Raw genomic sequence first — 26,220 nt, 5'->3', positions numbered from 1 at the left:
TAGAAACCTAGGAAACAAACCTTAAATATATTGCATTATATTTAACATTTCAAAAAATACCACACTTTTATGTGTTGATAAGAAATCACAGTTAATTGACTTGTCTTTTGACGGACCCACAACAAAAAGATAAAGTGCAAGGAGCCAATAGAGCAGTATTCACTGTTAAGGGTCCCATACTGTTCACTAAGTTTTAATGGTGAGATTTTATGAATCCATCCACTATTGCAGTAATGATTCTCTGCTCCATACACTAATTTGGGACAGAGAAGTGAGTGAGTAGACTCTGCCCAGGAATGCAGCATTTGATGGCTCTATGCAGGCTCGGACTGGCCCTTAGGGTAACAGGGGAATCCCCCGGTGGGCCCCTGTGCAGATCTGGGCCCCCAACCCCACTATATGGGCATTATTTGGCATAATTCAATTGATTAACTCTGTACATAAAAAAGCAGCTCATCATTCATTAACCAAACTACCCAGTTTATTATTACATAGAGATATAGGTAAATTTGTGAACAAGGGTAATGTAATATTTGTATGCAGGTGAAAAGTGGGCCCCCACAGTTAATGTTACTGGTGGGCCCCTAGCACCCCAGTCCGACACTGGCTCTATGTAGGCAACTGTCTGCTAGAGACAAACATTTCTAAAAATATAAATCTCATTCACCAATTTGCTGTAAATCCTAGGACACTGTAGGAGCTATGTGTGAACAACGCCACTATAATAACCTATTGATGAACTAGCTACTACAAAGTTACTTTCAATATGCCGCTTTGTGCATGCTGAAAAAACATACTAAGGCAAGTCCATTAAGAAAGAAAATCACCCCAAATTTAGCTGTTGGTTAGAGAGGAAAAACTAGCTGCAGTTCTTTCATAAAAATGATGCATTGATGCTATACTTTCAGTGGAATCAACATTAGTTTTATCTTAATGACACTTCATACATAATCTCTATGTACGGAAACAATTCATGTAAGGTAAGGGTACATTCATACGACGGAATTTTTAGTCCACATGATGTCCGTAGAAGAAACACTGACATTACATGGACATCACTAGGATCAATTTTACTGAACAAGGCTGCTCGGATGACAATTCACACGTGTAGAAAAACATTCAGCATGCAGTAGTCTCTTCTGTGTTTCAGATAAGACTCGCCTATTCAAGTCTATGGATGCCAAAAAAAATGGATCCCATATCTTTATAGCATCTGATCTTTACAGGTACATTGCAGTTCTTAACATAGGAATCTGTATGGGGTCTTGTAATTTTTAATTACTATATACAGTATACTCAAGTATAAGCCGACCCGAGTATAAGCCGAGACACCTAATTTTGCCACGAAAAACTGGGTAAGCTTATTGACTCGAGCATAAGCCTGGTATGCATTGTCCCCTCATCCCTGTCCTGCTATGTGTGACTCCCCCCCGTCGCTGTCCTGGTATGTGGCTCCCCCTTCCTGTCCTGGTATATGGCTCCCCCATTTTGTCCTGGTATGTGTGGCTCCCCCTGTCCTGTCCTGGTATGTGTGGCTTCCCCATCCTGTCCTGGTATGTGGCTCCACTGTTTTGTCCTGGTATGTGTGGCTCCTCCATCCTGTCCTGCTATGTGTGGCTCCCCCCCATCCTGTCCTGGTATGTGTGGCTCCCCCTGTTGTATGCATGGCTCCCCCGGTTCCCCATGGCTCACCCCCCATCCCAACGTTGTATGCAGGGCACACCCCCCGTCCCAATCACCCTCTTCGCGCCGGTGCCACATCTCCGTTGTCCCGGCGCCGCAGCTCTAATGTGCTGGGTGGTCACGTGGTACCGCTCATTAAGGTAATGAATATGTGCTCCACGCCTATGGGAGTGGAGACGTGTGCATATTCATTACCTTAATGAGCGGTACCACATGACCGCTCAGCACTGGAAGAGCTGCCGGCGCTGGGACGGAGATGCAGGGACGGAGATGCAGCGATGGCGCGAGGAGGGTGAGTATGGTGTCTTCTGTTAGCCGTCTCCTGCCTATGCCCCGCTGCTCCCCCTCCCCCGCCGACTTTCTGGACAATGACGCATGTATAAGCCAAGGGGGGGCATTTTCAGCACAAAAAAAGTGCTGAAAATCTTGGCTTATACACGAGTATATACGGTAACTGCTGATGTATAAAAGCATATGTCAGACAGATGTAAAGTACGTATGTAGCAATAGCATATGGATAACAATTCAGATGAAAAGTCATCTGTTTTTTTCCGGATGAAAATCAGACGTTTTTTTTCACACACTTGGGTGAATTTAGCCTACCCAATATGTTGTGGCAACATTGCTTTACACAGTAAATTGTCCATCAGCAATTATATACATTATGCTCAGAATAATTAGCAAAGCAACTAAAACCTTGGATGTGTCACATCATTATCACTAATTGAACAGTCAATACCAAATGCCAGATGCAATGAATCTTTGTAGCAGTGTTATCATGCAATTCTGCATGTGCTGGCTCCATGTCCTTTGCAGTACATTCTCTGGGGTTTTTGACACCCTTGATGATCAGCTTGCAGGCGTCATCGTTGCAGTTTTGGACCATTTCCATCTTGCCATCTTTCGAATTGAAGGAGGGGAGCTTTGATACTTTGAGACACGTAAAAAAAAAGTGAGGTTCCTGATCTCCCTCTTGGTACTCTTTTGATGGCTCTGCAAGAAATTGCAGATCCTGTTTTTAGTATTTATATTTCAGATAAATATTCTAAATATTCGACATGCACTCTTTTTTTACGTTATCATATCTCCAATGTTGCAAGCTAAAGCAGACAAAACACATAAAAAAACATAAATAAATTTCAGCAAATACAGCTCTTCAGAGTAATTAACTAGGGAGATTTTTCTGGATGGTTTCCTGCAGATGCGCTCCAGTACATGTGATACCCTTAACTTGGATTTAAGCTGTATCTGGCTCAGAAGTAGCTTGTAGGAGCAGAAAACTTACCTCACAATTTTTTTTGCAGTGAGAGTCCAATACGGAAGGCATCAAAAAAGTCTTATAGGGAGTCTGTCTCATAAAAAGACTGTTAAAGCAAAGCACATGCACTTGGCACACCCTTGGTGTGATTGAGTATTTCACTGCACCTTCACATTGGTTTTTCATCTTCCTCCTCCCTTCTCCTGCTCCTGTAAAGCCAGAGCTGTCCGTCTAATAAGAAAAGGTTGGAAATAGATGGAAAGCAAATGGATAAGAAGGTGCACTGAACTGTTTGACCACACCAAGGGAGCAAGAAGCGCCTGTGCTTTGTTTAAAAACCATCCACAACTCCCCCCTTTCTATGTGCTTGGTTTGAATATTTGTGTTATTTTGTGCTAAAAGATTCCCTTTAAGTCATTTCCTAATGGTTGTAAAGCAGTTGCATATTATACATAGTAGCATCTACGTTACATCTTATAGTTCCTCAGAACTAATTTTTCAAAAACCATATTGCAAATTTGTAGAAATTTTCTGAAAGGGGCAAAGTGGTAACTATAAAATGGCAGGATACTTAGGTCTGAAAAGTTATGAAAATTTTATAAAGAATTGGAACATTCTATATATTTTTATTATACAAAAAAATTGTACTTGCTCAATTCATAATAATTATTTAGAGTGTAACTCTGATTGTAGGTGAACGCCATCCTGCCCCCCTCTACCTTCTCCATAGACTTTTATGAGCAGCAACATCCGATCCTGCAGTGAGCAGAAAATCAGTTTTCACTGAAGAGAGATTATATCAGTGAAAGGTGAGTGAGATATCTGTCCAGGGGGAAAAAGAGAAATTTTCTCTAACTAGATAAATTAAGTTAGGCTAGACTGATATGCTGTGTAGTTAATAGCAAAATCAGTCATTTTAAAGGGCCTCTGTCAGCACAAACTGACTGTTCAAACCAAGTACAGGCGCTTGGTACATCCTAGGCAGGGACAATTATTTAAGTACATCTTCCCACATGCTTTGTTTCCATCTATCTCCACTCTTCTATGGCTCTAAAGCCAGAGCTGTCAATCAAAGAAGAGGGGGGTGGAGGTTGAGGAACAACAATCAGTGGGCAAGGTGTATGTAGATGATTGGCCACGTCTTAGTGCACCGAGCGCCTGTACTTGGTTTGATCAGTCATTCTGTGATGACAGAGTCCCTTTAAAATTTCTATGTCCAACATTAGTCAATAGGAAAAACTACAAATAGTAGTGAAAAGGTTAAGAGAAGCCAGATTGTATTTTTTAAGTATAGAGAGACACGTGTGTAATTGTACAACTAATATTCTCCATTCATGCTATTGTAGCATGTCTCAAGTGGAAATAAGCAGCCGGACCAACCATATAATGTGGTAATCCACTCTGCCTTGGCATTATGTGGTAAAGACCTGTATAAAATGGCACATGACTTTGAATGGAAGTTTCCCTTAAACAGTGATATTCTATCTGTCCGTCCTATAACGCATACTCACCATTTTGCAATTGACATGTTGCGTTCAGGTTCTGCTCTTCCAAGGAGCTGTTAATGGATATGAATATGTTAGTTGCCTGTAAAGAACTAATCAGTAGTCAATAATGAAACAGTTTTTGCAGCATGGTGAATCCAACATGACTAGGACACGCAGCAACATTTCCATCTCCATTTGACCCATTTTTCATTACATAGGGTTACGTTCAAATATGTTGCTTTCAGGAGATGTATTCTGATTTACAAAAAAACAGTCAGAATTCTCATCAAAGGAACAGCAGTGGGCCTAGACAAGAATCGCTGTGGTCACATTAAGGGGAAGACGTTAAATAGAAACTTCCTGTAATGCTATAAAAAGATAAGTAAAACTTGCAGAATTTTGGTGCTTTATCTGAAGCTCAAAAATAGGAAATGGCTGTAGGCGGTATAGAGGTAGCAGTAACTCGTAGGCCCTGGTGTCCAAAGTCCAAATGCTGAACATTTCAGTTAAGGCTTTTTCTACCCACATTACAGTTCTTTTCAGGGTAGGAGGAACATACAGAAATATTCAATTTGATTCTTGATTCAGGAGTACAAAGCTGACAGAATTAGATCATGGCGACATTAAATTATCAGCGACACCTTGCAACATTGGAGGTAATGATTTCCTATGGTGTCAGTTTGCGACCTGCAATATACCGTGACAGAGTTGCAAATGTTTCCAAAATATGTTGGATTTTTTGTCACTGGTCAGATGTCGCACACTTTCCATAGACTTCAATGCAAGTCACATGACATGCACCTTTCTGCAACGTCACAGCTCTAAAATAGTCGCACAACAGCAAGTCACAGACAAGTTGCAGAAATTTTTTTAGTTGCATGACTTGTCCAAGAACCGCAATCACCTCGCAATGAAGCCCCAGCCTTAATATATCACCTGTAGGAGAAAAAGTATGGCCATACATTGCTTTATTGCCAATGAAAAACTCTGGAAAGCAGTTTTACAACCCATAGGAGCGGTCTAATAGCTGTGCTTGTATACAAGCACCTGTTAGATCAGTGTTTTTGAGCCTGCGTTATACAGGTCCGGGGATATGTGGTTGGCGCTCAGTGTTGTAGACAGTCTTCAAACACCATGGTTTTATTGCCGTTTTACCAAGATTGTCAGAAAACTAAGAAAGCTGCTATTTTTTTCTGCGATATAGTCAGAAATCATGGCAATACTGTGATGTTGTGTGGTGACAGTCTGCGTAATCAGTATAGGAAAACCCTTTTTGATGCTTTTGTGAAATGTGAGCAGAGACTATAAGTACGATGGCTCCCTGCTCCGGGATCTTAACCTAGAGAGGGAGCTGCTTTGTAAGTATACCTGTGTGGTTGTACGTGTTCCTGTATGGGTGTGTATACCTGTGCACTAAGGTGTCTGCATGTATTTGAATGTTTGCATGTCATACATTTCAATATGCCTTATAAACACCAGTGCTTATTCACACATAGCAGTTTTGACTTCTTTAGTGTCTTTCTAATATAAGACTAATATCCTCCACTAACCTAAGCTCTTGCTCATGTCTTCAGGACTTTTCTTAACCAGCACTGGTCTGTGGCTCCTTTCACACTGCATTTTTGCCCCTGTTTGTTGGTCCCATCAGGGATTTGGGAGTATGTGCCGACGGGCCATAGACTATGATGGTGCCAACAGAGTCAACTTGTGCTCTGATGTTCATCATTTTTGGGCGTCTACGCCTACTGGAGGTGAACACCCAGACATAGTAAACATAGACAAAAACTAAATGTGAAAGGCGCCTTTTGCATGTGCTACCACAGTTGATCAGGATATTTCCAAATATCCTCAGTTTCAGTGTGTCCTTAAAACACACGTCATAACTTTCTGTAATACAACTCTTCTCCGTCCTCTTTATCCCCTCCTACATTGTTCTTCACAGCTCAATCCCGTCACTTAAAAAAAGATACACAAAAATCATGAAAAGGTGTGTTTTAGTGATTATTCTGACACATCTTCAGCCTAAATTCTTTGGGCTTAGCCTAAATTTATTTAAACTAATAGTAATAAATATGATGGAAGTATCCATCGATCTTGTAAATATACCCAACATACCCACAACATTGCGGTTGGAGCACGGCTATTGTAAATATACCCAATATAACCACAATATTGCGGTTGGAACACGGCTATTGTACTTATAGCCAATATACCCACAATATTGCGATTGGAGCATGGCTATTGTAAATATACCCAATATACCCACAATATTGTGGTTGGAGCATGGCTATAATACACTGCTGGGCTCCAGCCACAACAGTCGGCATCTAAAACAAGCCCTTATACAGCAACATTGAAAGACGAAGTTAAAAAAAGCTATTGTTCAGTGATTACAAGGTTGAAAAAAAATTACTTGGTCACTAATTAGTTGCATGTAAAAGGCAATCAGGCCTGGTCTTTATTGGGTTAGAGGCATCCGATTAGACTAAACAGCATTTTGCTCCTATAGTCATTTCCTGGGCTGATCTCATTCATGTGCTTTTCATAGGGCTGTGATTAATATGTGGTGGGGGTCACTGTATTACGTACCTGTTATGTTTTAGGACTGATTCACATTTCCCTTCATTCCAGCCACAGAAGGGGTCCATTGACTTAATACAGCCTGTGCAATTGTTGTAGGCAGTACAGTTATCCAGTGATAGTCTGGAAAATTCCCGAGTAGTTCCCACATACAGGACGTGCTACACAAAGAGAACTCAGATGTCAGCAACAGAACAAGCATTTCATTAACCAGATCTCTCCTCCTTCTCGGTACCACATCCCACCAGAATAAATAATTTATACTTCCATTTTTGTACAAAAAACAACCTACGTCTGCTGACACATCCATAGACAATAGGAGCATATCACACTACAGAAACAAGAGATTTCTGATGTTTCGTTATAAAAAAAGAAGAACTGAGTCACAAACCACAATCAGTCATATCCTACTCAGAACTAAGGTCACAACAGTCATCAATACATTGTTTTATCTATATTCCTCCAGTCATCGGTCGTTATAAATGTATGAAACATATGGGTTAATATTATGATTAACTTTAAACTACCGGTAATACAAATACCCTGCAAATAAATAATTGCACATCTTCCATTTGAGCAATTAGCTGAAATGTTGTCTCTGGAGTATCTATAATGTATTGTACTTCTCACCTCATTCGGCTTCAGTTCCATGAACTGCAGTTTTGCTTTTAGTTTGAAAGGCTGCAGTTCAATAATTGAAAAAGGTCCATCTTCCTGCTCTAGAGTCTTGTGTACAGCTCCATCATCTTAGATAATAAAATTAAAGGGGATGTTAACTAGCTTTCATCCACTAAGTACTATAGCAAATAAATATCACCACAAATATATTATATAAATTCATGACTTCTGCCATTAAGGTATAAAGAATATAAAGTGATTTTTATAGGGGTTGTCCAGGCAAAATCTAAATGTTACTGTTGGCTTGGTAAATTATAAAACCGCAAATGAAGCTATGCTACTGGCACTTTGTGGGATCCAGCACAGGCTGCTCCATTAAGACGAGAATGTTCAGAGAGGCAACATGACCAATTTTCACATGTGATTGTCTGCTGGGGTCAGGTGTCTTCAGCAGGTGTCATTGGTGATATCAGCTGCCACACTGAACAGTGACAACTTCCTTAAGTTTGTAAAAGCTGACCACAGAGCAGTCTCTGCTGGATTCTGGTAAGTGGGTTCCAACACTCGGCACCCTTACCAATCAGTTACGAACAGCGCCAGCAGAGGTCAGATGTAAACAGCTGCACAGCTGAACACCTCTGTCACTTGTTTAATGGTCAGCTCCATTTTTTCAGAGCATTCGACCTGTTGCTCCATTTTAAAAGTTCCCCATGGGATATAAAAATTCCTCTTTTTGCCAATCCCAGTACTCAGACCTCCAACAAGTCATTAAGATATCACCTATCCATAACATGCTTGTTACATAATGTTGGTTCACTGGGTGAGGTGGATTCACTAAGCCCAGGATCCAGGTAGGCAAATGGGCCACGAATGATTGTGCAGCAGCAAGGTCGAGCACTCAGATTATCACAGCAAAGGGACTGGAAACAGCAATTAGACAGGTAGAATGCTGGATGCTGGAAACTGCAGACAAGTAGGAAACATCAAAGAGACCACAGGCAAGCAGGCGGGATGCTGAAAACTGCTGGCAAATGCGAGAAATCCAGGAGATCACAGGCAAGCAGGTGGGATGTTGGGAACCATTGGCAGGCGGATGATGTCCCGATCACATGCAAATTGCAAAGTTACAGAAGACCTCAGACAGATTGCACAGTTACTGAAGAACATAGTCAGTCTGGAGACTCAAGAGACATGGAGCTGAAGGCAGATAGGAGGCGTCATGGAGATGCAAACAAGTACAAGACAAAACTCTGGAGCAACAAGAAAGTCCAAATGCCAGGGAAGCCACAGGTGGGTAGGAGATGTCCTGGAAACTGCCATACATGCAGCAGTGGTCTTGGAAGACTGGGAACATGTAGCAGAAAGACCTCCAGAGTAACTAGAAAGTATGAAAACCATAGAACCCGCAGGCAGATAGGTGAAGTCCTCCACTAACAGGTAGCAAGTTTACTGAAAACTGTAGACAAGCAGGCGAAGTCCTGAACTCCACTGAGAGGTAGCAAGGTTACTGAAAACCGCTTGACAGGTATCTCACAGATGTGAAACCACAGACAGCCAGAAGATGTCCTGAAGAATGTGGACTAGAACTGTGCACAGACCAACTAAAAGAGTTGCTAGAAAGTCTTAATACAATAACAACACCCAGGTGTGCGCTTTGGGAAGCTTTACATAGGCCCACAAAATACAACACATTATTCTAAAGCCCAACATGGAGCACAAGAAAATCTACCAGATCAGTGGTATGGCATAACAATGTTTCACTGCACAACCCTATTAATTATACAGGACAGCTGGGGCCAGAATACCTTTACATTTTGATTGCTATGATGTGGATGAAACCATTTAATAATCATCTGTCTCACTGCATGTGTCATTGGATATAAAGTTGGATCTGAATACCGTAAGTTACCTGTGCCTAAGATGAGAACCCTAGACATATTCTGGTTCACGGCAACTATTTCATCCACCACTATCTTCCTGTAGAGGACTAAATTTTGGAAAACAGTCCTATTTCTTGATGGCCACAACCAATTTGTCAGTTCTGGGTGATTGGATACCTCTTCTGAAGTGTCCTCAGGGGTCAAGGTAGGAGATGGAAGGCACTGAAGGACAAATAATGTTAAGTTAAAAACAAAAACTATGAGTGGACTAATAAAGGGAGCAGAGCATAGCAAAATGGTGGCAATTTTAAATGATATTCCAATACACTTAATTTGTGTAATGCATTAGATAATATTTCTACTATATGCATTCATTAACAATAACGTCATAATTGCTAGGAGTAGTTTTATCCATGTTTATTAAATGTGCAGCCAGTATAAGAAACATATACTACAGAATCCAGAAGCATCAGAAAAGGACTTTGCCTATATAAGCAATAAATGTCAAGAATTTGTTTTAATGACAGGCCTAGCCAATTTTTAGGTATTGCCTTCTTACTGCTAAATTGAACCAACTGAAATGAAATGCACTCAGTCTAGGAAAGGAGGCTATGTTCTGGTAGAACCTGATGTATCTGTGCTTTCTTCATATCTGTAGCCCTCTTAGATTACTTGAGATGCTGATTCTCACATAAAATATACATCTTATGGTATGCTTAGTATTTAGAAGAAAAGAGATAAGTAGTAATCATGTTTTACCGTCCCAGGACGAATCTTTAGTTCATTTTTAGAAGAGCCCAACAAAGTTGAAGTGTTGAAAAGAAGCTCAATATCCTGAACCTTATAGGAGCACACAGCACTGTGGTTCCTACACAGATGAAAAAAAACATAGTCAAATGTAATATGCTGAAAAGCCAAAGAAAACAGGGATGTTACTTGTAATGACAAATCACATTCCAGCTGTTATATCCACCAAGGCACACTAGTTTAAAAGGGTGTTACATCTCCCAAAATCATTTTCTGATCAATTGGGGTCTAAGTGCCGATACTCCCAACCATCCTGACATTGAATGGGCAACCGAGCTGCTCTAGTTAAAATCAAAATTCTCTCTCGAAACCTCAAGACTTGTCAATAAAAAAAAAACCATGAGAACCAAAATGCCCAACCCACAACAGCTCTATTTAAATACAAATTTTATATAATAACTCACTAATTTAGATCCAATGGACTATCTGTTCTCATACTGATTTCAAAACAAGCAGGAACTGTTCTAGTGTAAAAGACTATGTTTTCGCCCTCTGGCCCCATTCCCAGCGGCAGTCAAGGCCACCAGTCATTGGACATGCACATTTGTACCATTGCCCCTTCATTCTCAGAAAGGAAAATTTTATGAAGGAGTGGTAATAGCATATTCCAGCAACATGCTTCATTTTCTGTGTTGGAAAGACCCCTTGAAATAAATATTTCTGAAACCTCAAAATAATATTACTACAAATGGTCCCATACAAATTCTAACACAAGTAAAAAGAGCAATTGTCCATAGCTACCAGTCAGTTCCACCTTTTATTTTATCAATGCTAGTTAGAAATGGTATGGAAGATGCCTTCAATGCAAAGATGTAATTACTTATGTTAATTTTTGGCTGATTTTTCTAGTGTTTAAGTGGTGTATAGGTGCATGAGCTACATTCAAGCTTCTCACCATGAATTTTTGAAAAGTCCGTAAATCACATTCTCTGTTTTTCCTTGCAAAAAGTAGATGTCTTGTAGGTGTGGATAATATTGCCCAGTTAACTGGTTTCCACATATTAAACGTGATTTCAATGCCGTACTAAATATATAGCGAATACTATTTTTGGCAGATCCTTGATCATCCTAAGGAAGCAAAATTTAGATACAAAGGTTGTAGTGTCTTTACCAAATGTGGAAGAAAAAGTGAGCATAATAAACAAAAATAACTAAATAACTAAAGTTTTAAAGAAAAAAGTCGAAATACCGTACTTCCCACAAGTGAAAAATACACTTTTATTCTTAGCAGAGTTGTCCGGGATACTTATATAATTTGTTATGGAGTTTGACATGTGGAATCCTAACTATGTGTACTGTACGGTACTCACTGTCAGGATTCCTCTTGTTTCCCATTCCCACCGATGGATCACGTGCCAACCACATTCTCTTCAGCTTCTCTCCGTGGTCTCAATCGGGAGAAGCGGAAAAAAAGCAGTAGGGTTCATTACACTCCTTGCCAACTTTATAAATGTCCCAGACAACCAAAAAGGGAACCACAAACCACAAAAAGGGAATTTTAGTATTGTTAATTAAATAATTATGAAGGAGAGATCTAATGGGAAAAATATATTTTTACTAACACACAATGTGAGTGGTATTTTTTTATATTTTTCCTTCAATTTAGTGTGCACCAGATTGATTATCAATCAGGTCAAATCAGCTATTTTGTAGCCATCCACCACTACTTCTAAGTGGAAATGTGGCAACAAATATGGTTCAATTTAAGAGCTTCTGGGCATCTTTCTTTGTAAAGCCAATAAGATGATTATCCACTTTAACAGTTTATACCAAAGGCTCCTCCTGATATCCACAGCACTCACTGTGCATGGGCCACCACTAACCATCTTACCTTACAAAGTTGGGCCACCATTGACAGCCTATTCTCAGTTGTTCTGGTTTCAGTATTGTCCTCATTGAAAAAAAGAAGAATCTTATTTTGTCCTTTATCTTCTTTGTCTACAACTAGAGACTTCACAAACTCTGGCTCTGTTACAAAACACACCAAAACATTTATTCTAAATTATGTATATTCCCCTGCTCCTCTTTTGGGGATGATTCAGACAAATACTCCAATATGCTGAATAAAAAATAAGTATGTAGAAAAAAAATAAAGAACATTGAAAGGGAATCTGTCCCGTTGTACATGCAGTCCAATCTGTGGATCTCATGGTATAGAGAAAAAGAAGCTGAGCGGAATGATATATGGGTTTGCTGTAAAAAAAAAAATCAGTGTAACTTGTATTTTATTCATTGAAATCCCTGGTGTTTGTATGTATATGTGTCCAGAGGGCGGTCCAACTCAGTGACTGACAGCTATCTCTGCCTGCATAGTCAGGCTGGGAAGACTGTCATTCACTGAACTGGACCTCCCACTGGACTCATATGCATACAAACACCAGGGATTACAATGAATAAAATGCAAGGTTTACTGACACTTTCCCCATAAAATATATATATAGTGATCTGATCAGCTCCTCCTGTTCTATAACATCCTTCCTGCAGATCAGATTTCATTTTCAACATTTGGTTTAAGGGGAAAACCTCTGTAAATGATTCCATCATGTCATCGATAAATATCATAAGATCATATTGGCATCCTTCAGTTACAGACCCTAGTCCTGGAATTTAGTTCACACAGATCTAGTGACCTTTGCTTTTCCTTCACTGGATTTCCTCTTCTCACAACAAACAACTGCACTCTGGAAGTGTTAGGGTGAGTGTCCACTGTCAGGAAACGCTGCTTGTTTGACGCTGCAGCGTCAAACACGCAGCGTCCAGATGTTCCAGCATAGTGGAGGGGATTTGTTGAAATCCCGTGTCCACTATGCGTGGAAACCCGCACGCGGCGGCCCTGCGACTCCGGACATGCTGCGCGTCTTTTCAGATCGCAGCATGTCCGTACACCTTGCGGGGACGCAGCGTCCCCGCAAGGCATATCACAGGGCCCTATGGCGAGGGGTGCGATGATCCCGGATGTGTACTGTACACATCCGGCACCATCGCGTCCCAGAAAGGGGGCGGGGCTTAGCGCCGAGCGGCGATACCGCCGGCCATCCTGAGCGTGGACACGCAGCCTTAGGGTGAGTGTCCACGGTAAGTAAACGCTGCGTGATTGACGCTGCAGCGTCAAACACGCAGCGTCCAGATGTTCCAGCATAGTGGAGGGCATTTTGTGAAATCCCGTGTCCACTATGCGTGGAAACCCGCACGCGGCGGCCCTGCGACTCCGGACATGCTGCGCGTCTTTTCAGATCGCAGCATGTCCGTGCTACCTGCGGCGACACTGCGTCGCCGCAGGTAATATCACAGGGCCCTATGGCGAGGGGTGCGATGATCCCGGATGTGTACAGTACACATCCGGCATGATCGCGTTCCCAGAAAGGGGGTGGGGCTTAGCGCCGAGCGGCTTTGCCGCTGCGGCGATACCGCCGGCCATCCTGAGCGTGGACACGCAGCCTTAAGGTTCTGTATATGCCACCATTAAATATGTACGAATGATGAATTGCATTACTGCAGTATAGTCTACACACATTTAAGAGTATAGTCCATATACAGTAGCAGTAATGTAGTTCATGTATTCAATGCTTCTATATACCTTACGTATGGTTGCAATTGTTTGTTTGCTAGTGTAATGCAGTCACGTCAGCCGGTACCTGTACGTATATTTAATTTCATTGTAGGTGGATTTCTCCTTTAGAAAGCATATCTACTAAATAAACCTTTCATCAATAAATGCACAAAGCTTGTATTGTAGAAGTCGAATGGAAAAAATAGTTATTACAGCACAATCGTCACTATTCCATTTGTACAAGAAAAAAGAGGGCATGTACTGCAACCTTTTGGTTCAGATTGTGTAGCTTCAACATTTGGTAACAAAACAAGATGTAAACTGTGGATAATACAGGAGAACCTCTGTCCACATTGCCATCATTGTAAATTAGTAGTGTTCTGCATTTTACGCATCACTTACCTCTCAAGAACTCATCTCCTGTGTATAGCCATGGGTCATCGCCAAAGATTTTGCTAAATATAGTTTTCTTCCCAATCATGCCATTGTTGGATTTTCGGGGCAATGTAGAGAACACTTGATCGCCTAAAAGTAATATATTTTCATATATAAATATATCTGTACAGAAATAATAGATAGACAGATGATAAGATGAGGAACAGGTTTATGAATAGAAAACATGATGTGTTATGTAGGAAGATTAAACAAAGCAAATCGCACTTTGGGGCAGGTGGGCAGATTCATTAAGGCTTTTGTACCAGTTTTCTGGCATCAGAAATATATAGGCAAGAGATTTATGAATCACAAAAAAGTGACAGTTCCCGATTCATTAAGACCGACATCTTTCATACCAGTCTTGATGAGGGTGTGGGGTGGAGTGCGATGTTCCTGATTCATTAGGAAGAACATGGGCCTGGAGTAAGATTTGTGGTGTTAACGAACGTCGCCACTCAACTTGTCAATTTGACAAGTTGGGGATCACCACGCCCTGTTCTGCCACAGATCTGACAAAATGTCATAAAAAATGTTGTGAGAACACCAAAAGTCGCAACACGTTGTGCAACCTCGCGTTGCGCAAAAATGTTGTGACTAGTGATGAGCGAATATACTCGTGAGTTGAGATTTCTCGAGCATGCTCAGTATTTTTTAGTGCTTGGAGATTTAGTTTTTCTTGCCGCAGCTGAATGATTTATATCTGTTAGCCAGCATAAGTACATGTGGGGGTTGCCTGGTTGCTAGGGAACCCCCACATGCACTTAGCCTAGCTAACAGATGAAAAAATGGAGTGTATAGCCCAAAATAAGGTAAACTTTTATTTTTTATTTAATGTACAAAAGGCAAAAACGTATATTAAATATGTGTCAACAACAAAGCTATTTAACAAAGCACAGATTCGGGTGTACATACCACAAGCGTAGTTAGGATAGGGAGAGCATTATGGTACAGCAAATGTTTATGTAAAGTGACAGTGCCTCAGTGCCTAAGATGGTATAAGTACAAAAGATAATGTTGAAGAAGTGCAAAGGCATTAGTAGTGCATTGTATCCAAAGTCTCAATGTCAGCAAATCTAATGAATAAATGCACATAACCAGAAGAGGCTCTTACCCATTATTCCCCGCTTGTGGTACCATGCACACAGCCCAACATATGTTTCGCATTGGCTTCTTCAGGGCCATCATCATTATGGCCCCCTGAGGAGGCCAACGCGAAACGCACATAGGGGCTGTGTGCATGGTACCACAAGTGGGGAATAATAGGTAAGAGCCTTTTCTTGTTTCTGGTTACATTTACTGTACCATAATGCTCTCCTTATCCTAACTATTCTTGTGGTTGTAACAGTGTGTCCCTCCCCCAGCCTGTGTCCCTTGACTGCCATGTAATCAGGCTTGAGTCAACAACCAGTGGGGGGAGCCCTCCCCCATGGAGGGGTGGATCCCAGGACACAGAACAATAGACTCATGTGTTGGCTGATTCAGTTGTGAGGTGACTTGCGAAGGGCTGGGATCTTATGCTGAGGCTAGATCCTGGTGCCCTTGTGTGGAGGGTTAAAAGCTGCCACGTTGGACTGTGTTGTGTCCCTCATCTGCTGGAGCCATTGAATTCAGTCAAGGACTATTTCTATTTCCCTGGCGTCGGATTGCCGGGTGCCGCCCCTGGATCTGCTCCCTTTGTGTGGACTCATTGTGGACTCATTGTGGACGCTGCAGAATTACTTTTATTTGCGTTGTCCCAGTTCCCTGTTCCAATAAATCTTGTTGGATTGTTTATCGGCCTGGTGTCTTTTTCTGCTCTGTCGCATACCCCATCACAGTGGTATGTATACCCTTTTTGTACCTGAATCTCTGCTGTAAATAGCTTTGCTGTTGATACATATTTAATACATTTTTGCCTTTTGTACATTTAATAAAGAACAAAAGTTTTTTACCTTATTCTGAACTATACACTACATTTTTTCAGTATTCACTCATTCCAGAAGAGGACCAGAGAAAAACGTGGAGAAACAATTATAGACACGAGTTGTATTTAAAAGATATGCTAAATTTATCAAACAAATCAGCAAAACTTACTTCAAAAATTCCGCTCGTAATAAATTCCTTCCCTTCATGTTTAAAATGGATTTCAGGAAATCCTGAAAAAAATCTACGGTCCTACTTTTTTTTTCAATAACAGCATTGTTCATAATCTGTGTTTGTTTTTTGCTGTTCGGTGCCATTTACTTCAGTGAATAAAAACAAGAATACAAGATGCAGCCCTAGGTCAGAAGTGGTGCTGTTTATGGGAACTAAAGCAGATCTCATTTTTTTTTTCATCTCTCAAACTTCTTAAGCTACTTGAAGCTGACATAGAAGATGTTGTATACCAGGCATGTCAAACACGCGTCCCGCGGGCCGCATGCGGCCCTTTATAGGCATATCTGCGGCCCGCACAAAAGTCTCAAATTTGGCCGCCCCCACAGACAGACAGACCAGTGAGATAATCCCCCCCGTGCTGCTGCGCTACTAGTACCCGCCCGCCGGGCGCCGGCCCGGTTCGCTTGCTTGTTGTGACTAGTGAGAGTGACAACAAGAGGAGTCCTGTCCCTGCGTGCGCCCTGGGCCCTGACAACCGCTGAGAGGCGCTGACCGCCGCTGGCACTTCCGCATCAGGGAAGCGCCAGCAGCGGCTGACGTCATTGAGCGTGTGACAGGCTGCTTCAGTTCATTCGTCGTCACTCACGGTCGTTGCGCCGCAGCGCCGGTGACTCGTCGTCACTGTCTCACTCGCACTCGCTGTGTGTTCAGTTTGTGGCTGGAGAGTCCAGGTGATAAGTGGTGTGCTCCAGACCGCGGCCACGGGGACCGGGTGGAGCTGAAGTCTGACTCTGAAACCTGCCTGCTGCATAGGGGGAGGGTGTGTAGGACTGGAGGAGCAGATCCTTGTACTATGGGGGTGTCTGTGTCAGACTGGAGGAGCAGATCCTCTTGTATTATGGGGGTCCCTATATTTCTGGAGGTGGAAGTACCAGGATCTGATCCTCCACCTCCAGAAATATAGGGACCCCCATAATACAAGAGGATCTGCTCCTCCAGTCTGACACAGACACCCCCATACAAAATCTTCTCAGAGAACAAGGCTGACTGATCACCACTTATCATCTTTGATCAAAGTAGGCACTGCATTGTCATTTCAGCCTGATATACCAACAATTGTTAGCACAAAGAGGTGTCAAGCCTCAGGACAAAACACTAATGATTTAAAAAAATGATAGCAAATAAATGTTTAGTTTTTAATTGCTGTATTTTTGTTAAATATATTAGTTGCTGTTGCGCACTGCAAATATATGTTGCTGTTACATATTACTACTTCATATCTTGTTTTCATGACTGCTGTTACAATACTGTAGCGCCCCCACTGCCGCAGGGCCGAGGGGTACCCGGTACCGGGCCTCTAGGTCTCTGCTCTGGGGTTGTCACGGTGGCTAGACCCGGTCCGTGACCCTGCTGAGGGGCGCCCAATGAAAGGTGTGGATGGTGGTGGTAGTGCGGTGCAGTGCTGGTCACAGTAAATAACGAGGACACCAGGTTGCAGTCTCTTTACCTCTTTACTGAAGGCTTCAGGATCCTCAGTCCGGAATACGGTTAACCAGGCTGCGCAAGTCTGGCCGGTCCGATGGCACCTCCAGAGTTCCCTTTGCAGGTGGAAATCTGTGCCTACCTTCTAGCGCTTGTGTGTTGCGGTCCTCCCCTGCTGTGCTCACGGGATAGTCCCCACAACTGTTGTGTCTGTTTCTCGTGTTCCCTCACAACTCGATTCTGATGTTCTTCTTCGTCCCCCAGATGATATGGCTAGGACGCACCCGTATGACGGGTAGGCTCGGAGCTCTTCGGGGACCCTAGTGTCGCCCCTCTCCACTGGTTGCCCCCTATGTCTTCGTAGGTGATTGGTGTGAGACAGCCCGCCTATAGCTGACTGTCCTGCCGTAGGTTTGAAGTACTGCTTGGAGCCTAGTACCTCCTCGGCGTTCCGGCCACCGGCTACGCGCCTCAGTAGGATGTTGCCTCGTCTTACAGCACGACTCCTACTGGTATTTCTCCTTGTTGCGTTGATCTCGTTTCTCACTCAGCACAATATACCTCGCTTCTTGTCCTTTCTTAGGGCACCACTGCTATCTAGTGCAGGCGCGGTCCCGTAACGTTCTCTCTGTTTGCTAGGCCTCTGTCAGGATCCCACCCCTGACAGGGACCCCCCCTGAGTCTCTCCCCGCAACACCCTCTGCCGCAGGATGTTGCCTGTTCTATTCCCAGTCAGCTTCTGTCTAACTTCCTATCCAACCCCCAGTTTTACCAGATTGTGAGGAGTGGCCTAATACATAGTACCCTTAGCTCCCCCTGGAGGCCAGACTGTGAAGTGCATTGGTGTCTGTGATACCTGGTCAGGTGAACTCCTTCAGTGCCATCAGACATACCATAGCCCCCCTTAGCGGCAGAGCATCAGTACTGCAACGACCAGGACTCTGGGGCGCTGCACTCCCCCCCAGTTAAATCCAGTACTCCTGGACTGGGAAGAAAACAACAATACATGTCAGCAAAAAGACATACAATTTTAAAATGCGATAACAATAAGCAAATTTAAACAGAGCTTCCCTTTATGGGAGGTGAGGACACTTGAACGTTACAAACATGGTTAAATACTTTAAATAACGTACTATAAATAACTTTTCTTACCCAACCGGGTATTCTACTTAGTGCAAATTTCTGAACAATAATTTAACATTGCCTTTAAGGACGTACATGCTGAATCCACTAAAGACCTTCCTATAAAACATTATAAGGCTAATCAACTTTTTCTTCATTTTCCATCTTTGCATCTGCAGGACCGCCTGTCTATCTGCCCCAGGCCTACTGCCTCTCGTTCTATTACAGGACCGCCCTTTTCAGCCCGGGCCTACTGCCTTTCTGCTACTATACACAGTATAGAACTTATCTTCCATCTCTCAGTTCAGAATCACCGAGCCATCTCTGTATGGCTCCTAGGAGGACTCACCGACTAACCCCGTACGGGTTCACTTCCTGTCCTCATTCTTCTAGCAACATCATTAAACATTTCTTACTATCAACTGTCTGACTACATATAACTTTACATATAAGCATTATCACTATTTCTCTTAAGGCATCATTATACTTTAAGTGCTATGGGTGAACGTTCCCTTTAAGAAGGAACCAAGTCTCTATGAGGTAGTGCAACTTCTCAAGCTGCAAGTCCGTACGCAGCAAGGACTCCGGTACTGCTTCCAGGAACAGCTTCTTTGCAAAGAGTCCTTTCTTTTATAAAACCAGTAGAGGTCACCTTTAAGAAAGTGCAAACTATTTACAAAAGTTTATGAATCATTCACCGTCCATGATTCGGTAGTCTTTATAACATGGGTGAACAGGGAGCAAAAATAAAAGCAATAGGGATCCCGGGTAAACGAAGGGATCCCTTTAAGAATAACCCTAGTCGGGTTTAAAGCAGCAAAAAGCAGGGAAACAAGCAGTTAACTATTTACATATCCATGGCATCGAGGTTTACTTTTGCTCTGGCGGCCGTAGCTCCGCATAGACCTCGCTCGGCAAGGTGATCGGCGAGATCGGGGCCTTTAAGAAGTGCTCCATACCCGTGGCCCGATCCCAGGGTGTAAGGCGCCGGAGTCTATAGGTGCCAGGGAGAGGGGGTACCGCGACGGGGCCTATCAGCAAGTCCTCTGCTGGCGAGGCAGGGTCGTTCTTCATACCTGCTTCAGATGCGGTCCCTCCGGTGCCGATCTGCTCCGTCTCCGCTGGGGTCTGGGACGCTAGTTGCAGGGCCTCACGCTGTGGCGTTGTCATCCCCGTTTGCAGCACCTCGCTTTCCGGCAGGGCCTTGCTTTCTGGCTTCGAAGCGCTGGAACTTCTTTCTTGCTCCGGACCAGATGAGGCTGCCAACAGACGTCTGATGAGGCTCCCGATGAAGGTCTTCTTCCACCCGGCCTCAGTACTCAGCTGCGTCTGCCGTAGTTGGTCGCCGAGCTCATCCACTCCGGCCTGCAGGAAGTCAACATCAGCGGTGGAGGCCTGGTTGCGGTGCCCCTCCGGGTAGCTGGGGGAGTCCTCTGCTCCTACCCCACGCTCTGACTCCGGGTGGCTCGCCATGGCGTCCTCCATGTCGCTGACTTCTTCTTCCTGGTCCTTTTCCCGCTCTCTCCTTCGTGGGCGGTTTCGCTTTCTTTGTCTCCGCCCTCCATTGAGAACCAGGGGGCGGATCTCGGCCGCTGACGGACACGTCCTCAAGGGGCAGAAATACTTAGACTGGGCGGCCATTGTCTTTCGCGCTCTTCAGCTTGTCTACGCCCACTCCACGCCCTTCTTCTTCTCCTGCGCTCTCCTTAGCGCTGTAATGGCAGCGGTTTTGGCAGCAAATGGCAATACACAGTCTTTGCAATAAGTCACAGTCCAAGCACAATAAATCACAGTTCCAAGGCACACATGACCTGATTCTTCAGGCTTAAGTAGATCCTGTTCGTGACGCCAAGTTGTAGCGCCCCCACTGCCGCAGAGCCGAGGGGTACCCGGTACCGGGCCTCTAGGTCTCCGCTCTGGGGTTGTCACGGTGGCTAGACCCGGTCCGTGACCCTGCTGAGGGGCGCCCAATGAAAGGTGTGGATGGTGGTGGTAGTGCGGTGCAGTGCTGGTCACAGTAAATAACGAGGACACCAGGTTGCAGTCTCTTTACCTCTTTACTGAAGGCTTCAGGATCCTCAGTCCGGAATACGGTTAACCAGGCTGCACAAGTCCGGCCGGTCCGATGGCACCTCCAGAGTTCCCTTTGCAGGTGGAAATCTGTGCCTACCTTCTAGCGCTTGTGTGTTGCGGTCCTCCCCTGCTGTGCTCACGGGATAGTCCCCACAACTGTTGTGTCTGTTTCTCGTGTTCCCTCACAACTCGATTCTGATGTTCTTCTTCGTCCCCCAGATGGTATGGCTAGGACGCACCCGTATGACGGGTAGGCTCGGAGCTCTTCCGGGACCCTAGTGTCGCCCCTCTCCACTGGTTGCCCCCTATGTCTTCGTAGGTGATTGGTGTGAGACAGCCCGCCTATAGCTGACTGTCCTGCCGTAGGTTTGAAGTACTGCTTGGAGCCTAGTACCTCCTCGGCGTTCCGGCCACCGGCTACGCGCCTCAGTAGGATGTTGCCTCGTCTTACAGCACGACTCCTACTGGTATTTCTCCTTGTTGCGTTGATCTCGTTTCTCACTCAGCACAATATACCTCGCTTCTTGTCCTTTCTTAGGGCACCGCCGCTATCTAGTGCAGGCGCGGTCCCGTAACGTTCTCTCTGTTCGCTAGGCCTCTGTCAGGATCCCACCCCTGACAGGGACCCCCCTGAGTCTCTCCCCGCAACACCCTCTGCCGCAGGATGTTGCCTGTTCGATTCCCAGTCAGCTTCTGTCTAACTTCCTATCCAACCCCCAGTTTTACCAGATTGTGAGGAGTGGCCTAATACATAGTACCCTTAGCTCCCCCTGGAGGCCAGACTGTGAAGTGCATTGGTGTCTGTGATACCTGGTCAGGTGAACTCCTTCAGTGCCATCAGACGTACCATAGCCCCCCTTAGCGGCAGAGCATCAGTACTGCAACGACCAGGACTCTGGGGCGCTGCAATACGTGTGTGACATTAGCTGCTGTGTGCGGCCCTCGCAACAACCTTTTGTTACTCATGTGGCCCTCGGGGTACCCTGAGTTTGACATGCCTGTTGTATACATTGTAAATTAACAGATTTGCAATAGTTACCTGCAATTAAAATGGTATAATTGGACACTGGACTGCGAGGAGCCAATTGATAAGCCCAAGAATCTTGAAGCTTGTTAAATGTTTCACCAACCTGAAACACAGACCTATGTATCAATACTTTTACAGTTGATTTCTGTTTGCTTGGGAAAAAATCATCAAAATGAAGAGATAGTATCAAAATGAACAGGTCTTTTCTGAATATTAAACCATATAAAATGACAAAACAACCTCACAAATAATACTTCAGTAGGAGACATTAGGGACATAACATACACATACGCAGGCACCTAAAAACTTTCCACATAATGCTCATTATTAATATGAACTTACAGGGTCAGATTTATCAAAGCCTTTACACTAGAATTCTGGTGTAAAAAGCTTTGAAAAATCACATTTTGGCAAAATGGGAGGCTATCCGAAAATCTTACGCCATTTTTGCCCAGCTGCAGCAAAGTGAGAGGATTTTGGGTGGGACAGGGGTTTGGCAACCCTTGCTCGTCAAATTCATGACAAGTGGCGGTGTTCTTTATGGTGAGGTGCATATGGATTTGCATGCTACTTTTCAGACATGCCAGATTAATTACTGACTCCAGCACGCCTCCTCATCGAGGAGGTTTGCTAAAATGCATTTTTGTTTGCATGTGCTATTATAGACCAGTGCTGCTTAACACACAGCTAGGCACAAGGCATTTTTCAAATGCAAGAAGGAGAGGTACCATAAAGTGACCATCCGATGGAAACAATGGGTCCAATTCATCAAAATTTTCGTAAAAGGCTTAGTAAAGTCACATAATTTTTTGCAATTGGAGGCTGCTCTAAAATTATGTGACTTTTGACATTCTCACTCCATTTTTGCCAAAGTGTGCAAACCTAGAGTGGGGTGGGATGGGGGCATGGTGACCACCGCTTTTCAAATTCATGATGAGCAGCGGCGTTCGCTACATCACAAATATTACTCCAGGAGGGACTGTGCTAGGATCTTTGGCAAAGGTGCACGCCACTCGTTCGATGCTCATGATTCATGAAGAGCATCTGACTCCAGCACATCTCATCAAGACCGGCATGACCAACGCCAACCTTCGTGTATCAGGCCTCATTGTCTGTCTGTTGTGCAGATTTACCAAACGTATGTGGATAAATATCTTAAATTAATTTTAAAAAAACTAACTGGTATTAAACCATAGTAAACACATTTGTGTTAATCTGTATTCCATTCAAGTTTATAGAAAGTGTAGATCACATACAGGGTCCATTATACAAATAGAAAAGTAATTTTGGGAAAATTGATTTAGTGAAGAACAATTAGAATATTGAAACCTACCATAGCCCAGCAGCCAGGCTGGTACGCATTCGTACCACAGACAGTGAGTTTTCCTAATAGCAGACCAACAAATGTTACATAATTCTTACAATAAGGCTGCAAAGAAAAGAAAATCAGTTTAATACATTGGGATTTGAGAGGTAAATAAAATGGTAATTGTGTGTACAGAAAGGGAGTACGAGATTTCACATGATTGTGGAAAGACTAGTAACTTACCTTTCCCATACAGTTTTTAGGTTGAGCTTCAAACTAGAAAAATAATGAAAATGAATATATAGTATAATAGAAACATAAATTAAATTTTATCTTTAATTGTTTAGTAGTAAGAAGACATTTATATACCGAGTAATTCTGCATTGTCTCAGAATCAAAATGATACAAAATTTCATCTCCTCCAATATACAAAGAATTATTTTCTGATAAGTAGTAGACAGCATTTGGCTCCTCTGTAGGTAGAGAAATAGACCATTCCGCTGTGGGGAAAATGAAGAGTATTAAAAAAAAGAAGACGACTAAGAAGAAATAGCAAACTGACTGCACTAATTAGATATCAGAGAGGGAAAATATGGATAATCAGCAAGGGCACAGATGTGCAAACGACGGAGACCTGGATTTTATTTGTATCTAAGAACAGAGGGAAATACATTTTATCCTGAATTAAAGAGAATATGACAGTAGGATCAACCCTCCTAAGCCATCTATATGGGCATGTAGGCCACAGGAAGATGAATAAAATTATATCTTGATATCTGTGATATGATGTCTTATTCCAAAGAAATCCACGTTTCTTATATGTAAATGGGCTGGTAAGATCTATAGGTGGGACATAGTGCCTCCTGAATATCTGCCTGTCCATCAGCCTCCTCCAATTGTAAAACATTGTACTTGAAAAGCTGCTTTTAATTAGAGGAGGCTGGAAAGGTCTGGTCATATGGCCCTTTGATAACTGCAGAGGAGAACATAGAATACTTATCGATTAGTAAAAGCTACAAAATCGTTTCCCAAACACATTTGTTAAAATAATATGGACAGCCCCTTCAAAACAAAATGAAAATGTCATTATATTTAACCACTAAAGTAGAGCAATTAGGTACTTTTAATGCCACATAGTGTGTATTTCTGTGATTCATAAAAGAGGAATGACACGTAACTAAAGATCGGTTGCACTTCCCAAATTTGAACAATGCAAATATTTATTTGGTAACAAACACAAACACCTCAACAAGGCAAAAACATTTAAAATTGTCGCAGAACCTGTTTTCTATGTGGAAAAATGGCACTGGGAAACAACCCATACAACTGGCATGATAACCAATAGAATCATGTAAATGGGGTGGTTATCAGAGGTACCATATTTTTCGCTTTATAAGATGCGCCGGATTATAAGATGCACCCCAAATTTTGAGGAGAAAAATAGGATTTTTTTTAAATAAAATGGTGATGCTTGTTATAATCCATGCATCTTATTGCTTACCGGGGTGGTGGCTGCGGTGAAGCAGGGACCCAGGGTCGCTGCTGGAGGAGGCAGGAGTGGGGTGATGCTGCAGGCTGGGATGTGGGGTGTTCCGATGTGTGGCGCACCGCTGTGGGTGTCTGGCACTGCTGCAGGTGTCCGGCGCTGCTGCCCGGTGCTCTGCGGGTGTCTCCGATGCCCGGCGGCGCTGTGGTGGTGTACGGTGGTGCTGTGGCGGGTGTCCGGCACTGCTGCCTGGTGCTCTGCATGTGTCTCCCATGCTGCGGGTGCCCGGCTGGCACTGCGGGGGTGTCAGCCAGTGCTGCGCAGTGCTGCTGCAGGGGTCTCCCATGCTGCTGGGGCTCTGCCAACATTTTGTGAAAGGCCAGAGCCCCGGTAATCCCATGGTTTCCTGTGCGATGGACTCCAGGAAAATGGCCGCCGGGGCGGTGCATTCACAGATGGAGATCTCAGGAGATGAGATCTCAGCATAGGTAATTTAAAATGGGCAATGTGTATGGTAAGGGATGGGGAAGTGGACCTGATGCTGATGATGAGGGCAGAGACCTAGGCCATGGGCAAAGTAAAACTGTGCCTGCCGCGGGAGCACAACAAACACACATCATGTCGATCTAGCGTGCTGTCCCACTTTGTAGAGGGGCGCGGAACACCATTCTTGAAGCCAGAACAGTTTGAAAAGGTTGTTGGATGGATAGCAGATAATGCTTCCAGTCACTTTGTCAGAACAACCCTGTCTTCCACACGGTCCAGTCTCAGTAGCCATGATTCTGGACCACATAATCCTCACACTGATCCTCCTTCCTCCCACCATGCTGAGTGCCAGGAAACAAGTGATTCCACACTTGGACACTCCGAAGGTCTGTTCACATTTCCATTAATAGATTCTGGCCTCTTGCCCTGCCCGTTTCAAGCGGGACATGAGGAGATCAAAGCAGCGATGCCCAAATATTTGAGCAGCCACGCTCACCAGAAGGCGATGGCGAGACAATGCAATTACTGGGGCAAGAGCTGGATGATGAAGAGACACAATTGCCAATAAGTGGTGTTGTTATGTCAGCAAGTCAGGAGGAGAACCAGGGTGCGGAAGTGGAAAACATGGTGGTGGACGATGAAGTCACTGAGCCAACCTGGGAAGGTGACATACAGAGTGAGAACTGCAGCGCACAGGGGGAGGGATCCTCAGCACCACAACAGGCAGTGGGGTGGCCAGAGACACAAGACGGGCAAGTGTTTCCCAGAACACCCAACACAAGCGAAGTTGCCAAGCCAAGGGTTAGGTGTTCCCGAGTCTGGTGCTTATTTAAAGACAGTCCAGTTAACCCCTAAAAAGGCCAT

At 43.7% G+C, this 26,220-nt stretch overlaps 1 protein-coding gene across 1 annotated transcript in view; it reads right to left on the bottom strand.

The window, feature by feature from the left end:
- Positions 1–457: 457 nt before the first annotated feature.
- Positions 458–26,220, bottom strand: part of SEMA7A (semaphorin 7A (JohnMiltonHagen blood group)) — a 56,852-nt gene continuing 31,089 nt past the window's right edge. Inside the window, exons 2-14 of the mRNA XM_077264105.1 lie at positions 23,754–23,884; positions 23,628–23,660; positions 23,412–23,507; positions 22,091–22,181; positions 14,266–14,388; positions 12,145–12,281; positions 11,209–11,381; positions 10,266–10,374; positions 9,536–9,728; positions 7,639–7,754; positions 7,018–7,169; positions 4,453–4,499; positions 458–2,676 (exon numbers count right to left, since the gene is read on the bottom strand). Coding sequence (XP_077120220.1) covers positions 2,390–2,676; positions 4,453–4,499; positions 7,018–7,169; positions 7,639–7,754; positions 9,536–9,728; positions 10,266–10,374; positions 11,209–11,381; positions 12,145–12,281; positions 14,266–14,388; positions 22,091–22,181; positions 23,412–23,507; positions 23,628–23,660; positions 23,754–23,884 — 1,688 coding nt within the window. The 3' untranslated portion in view covers positions 458–2,389. The remainder of the gene's footprint in view (positions 2,677–4,452; positions 4,500–7,017; positions 7,170–7,638; positions 7,755–9,535; positions 9,729–10,265; positions 10,375–11,208; positions 11,382–12,144; positions 12,282–14,265; positions 14,389–22,090; positions 22,182–23,411; positions 23,508–23,627; positions 23,661–23,753; positions 23,885–26,220) is intronic.

The sequence above is a fragment of the Ranitomeya variabilis genome, chromosome 5 (genome assembly GCF_051348905.1).
Source record: "Ranitomeya variabilis isolate aRanVar5 chromosome 5, aRanVar5.hap1, whole genome shotgun sequence".
NCBI classification, from domain to species: Eukaryota; Metazoa; Chordata; class Amphibia; order Anura; family Dendrobatidae; genus Ranitomeya; species Ranitomeya variabilis.
The sequence above is the reverse complement of the archived record's forward strand: the minus strand, read 5'-3'. Positions and strand labels throughout refer to the sequence as shown.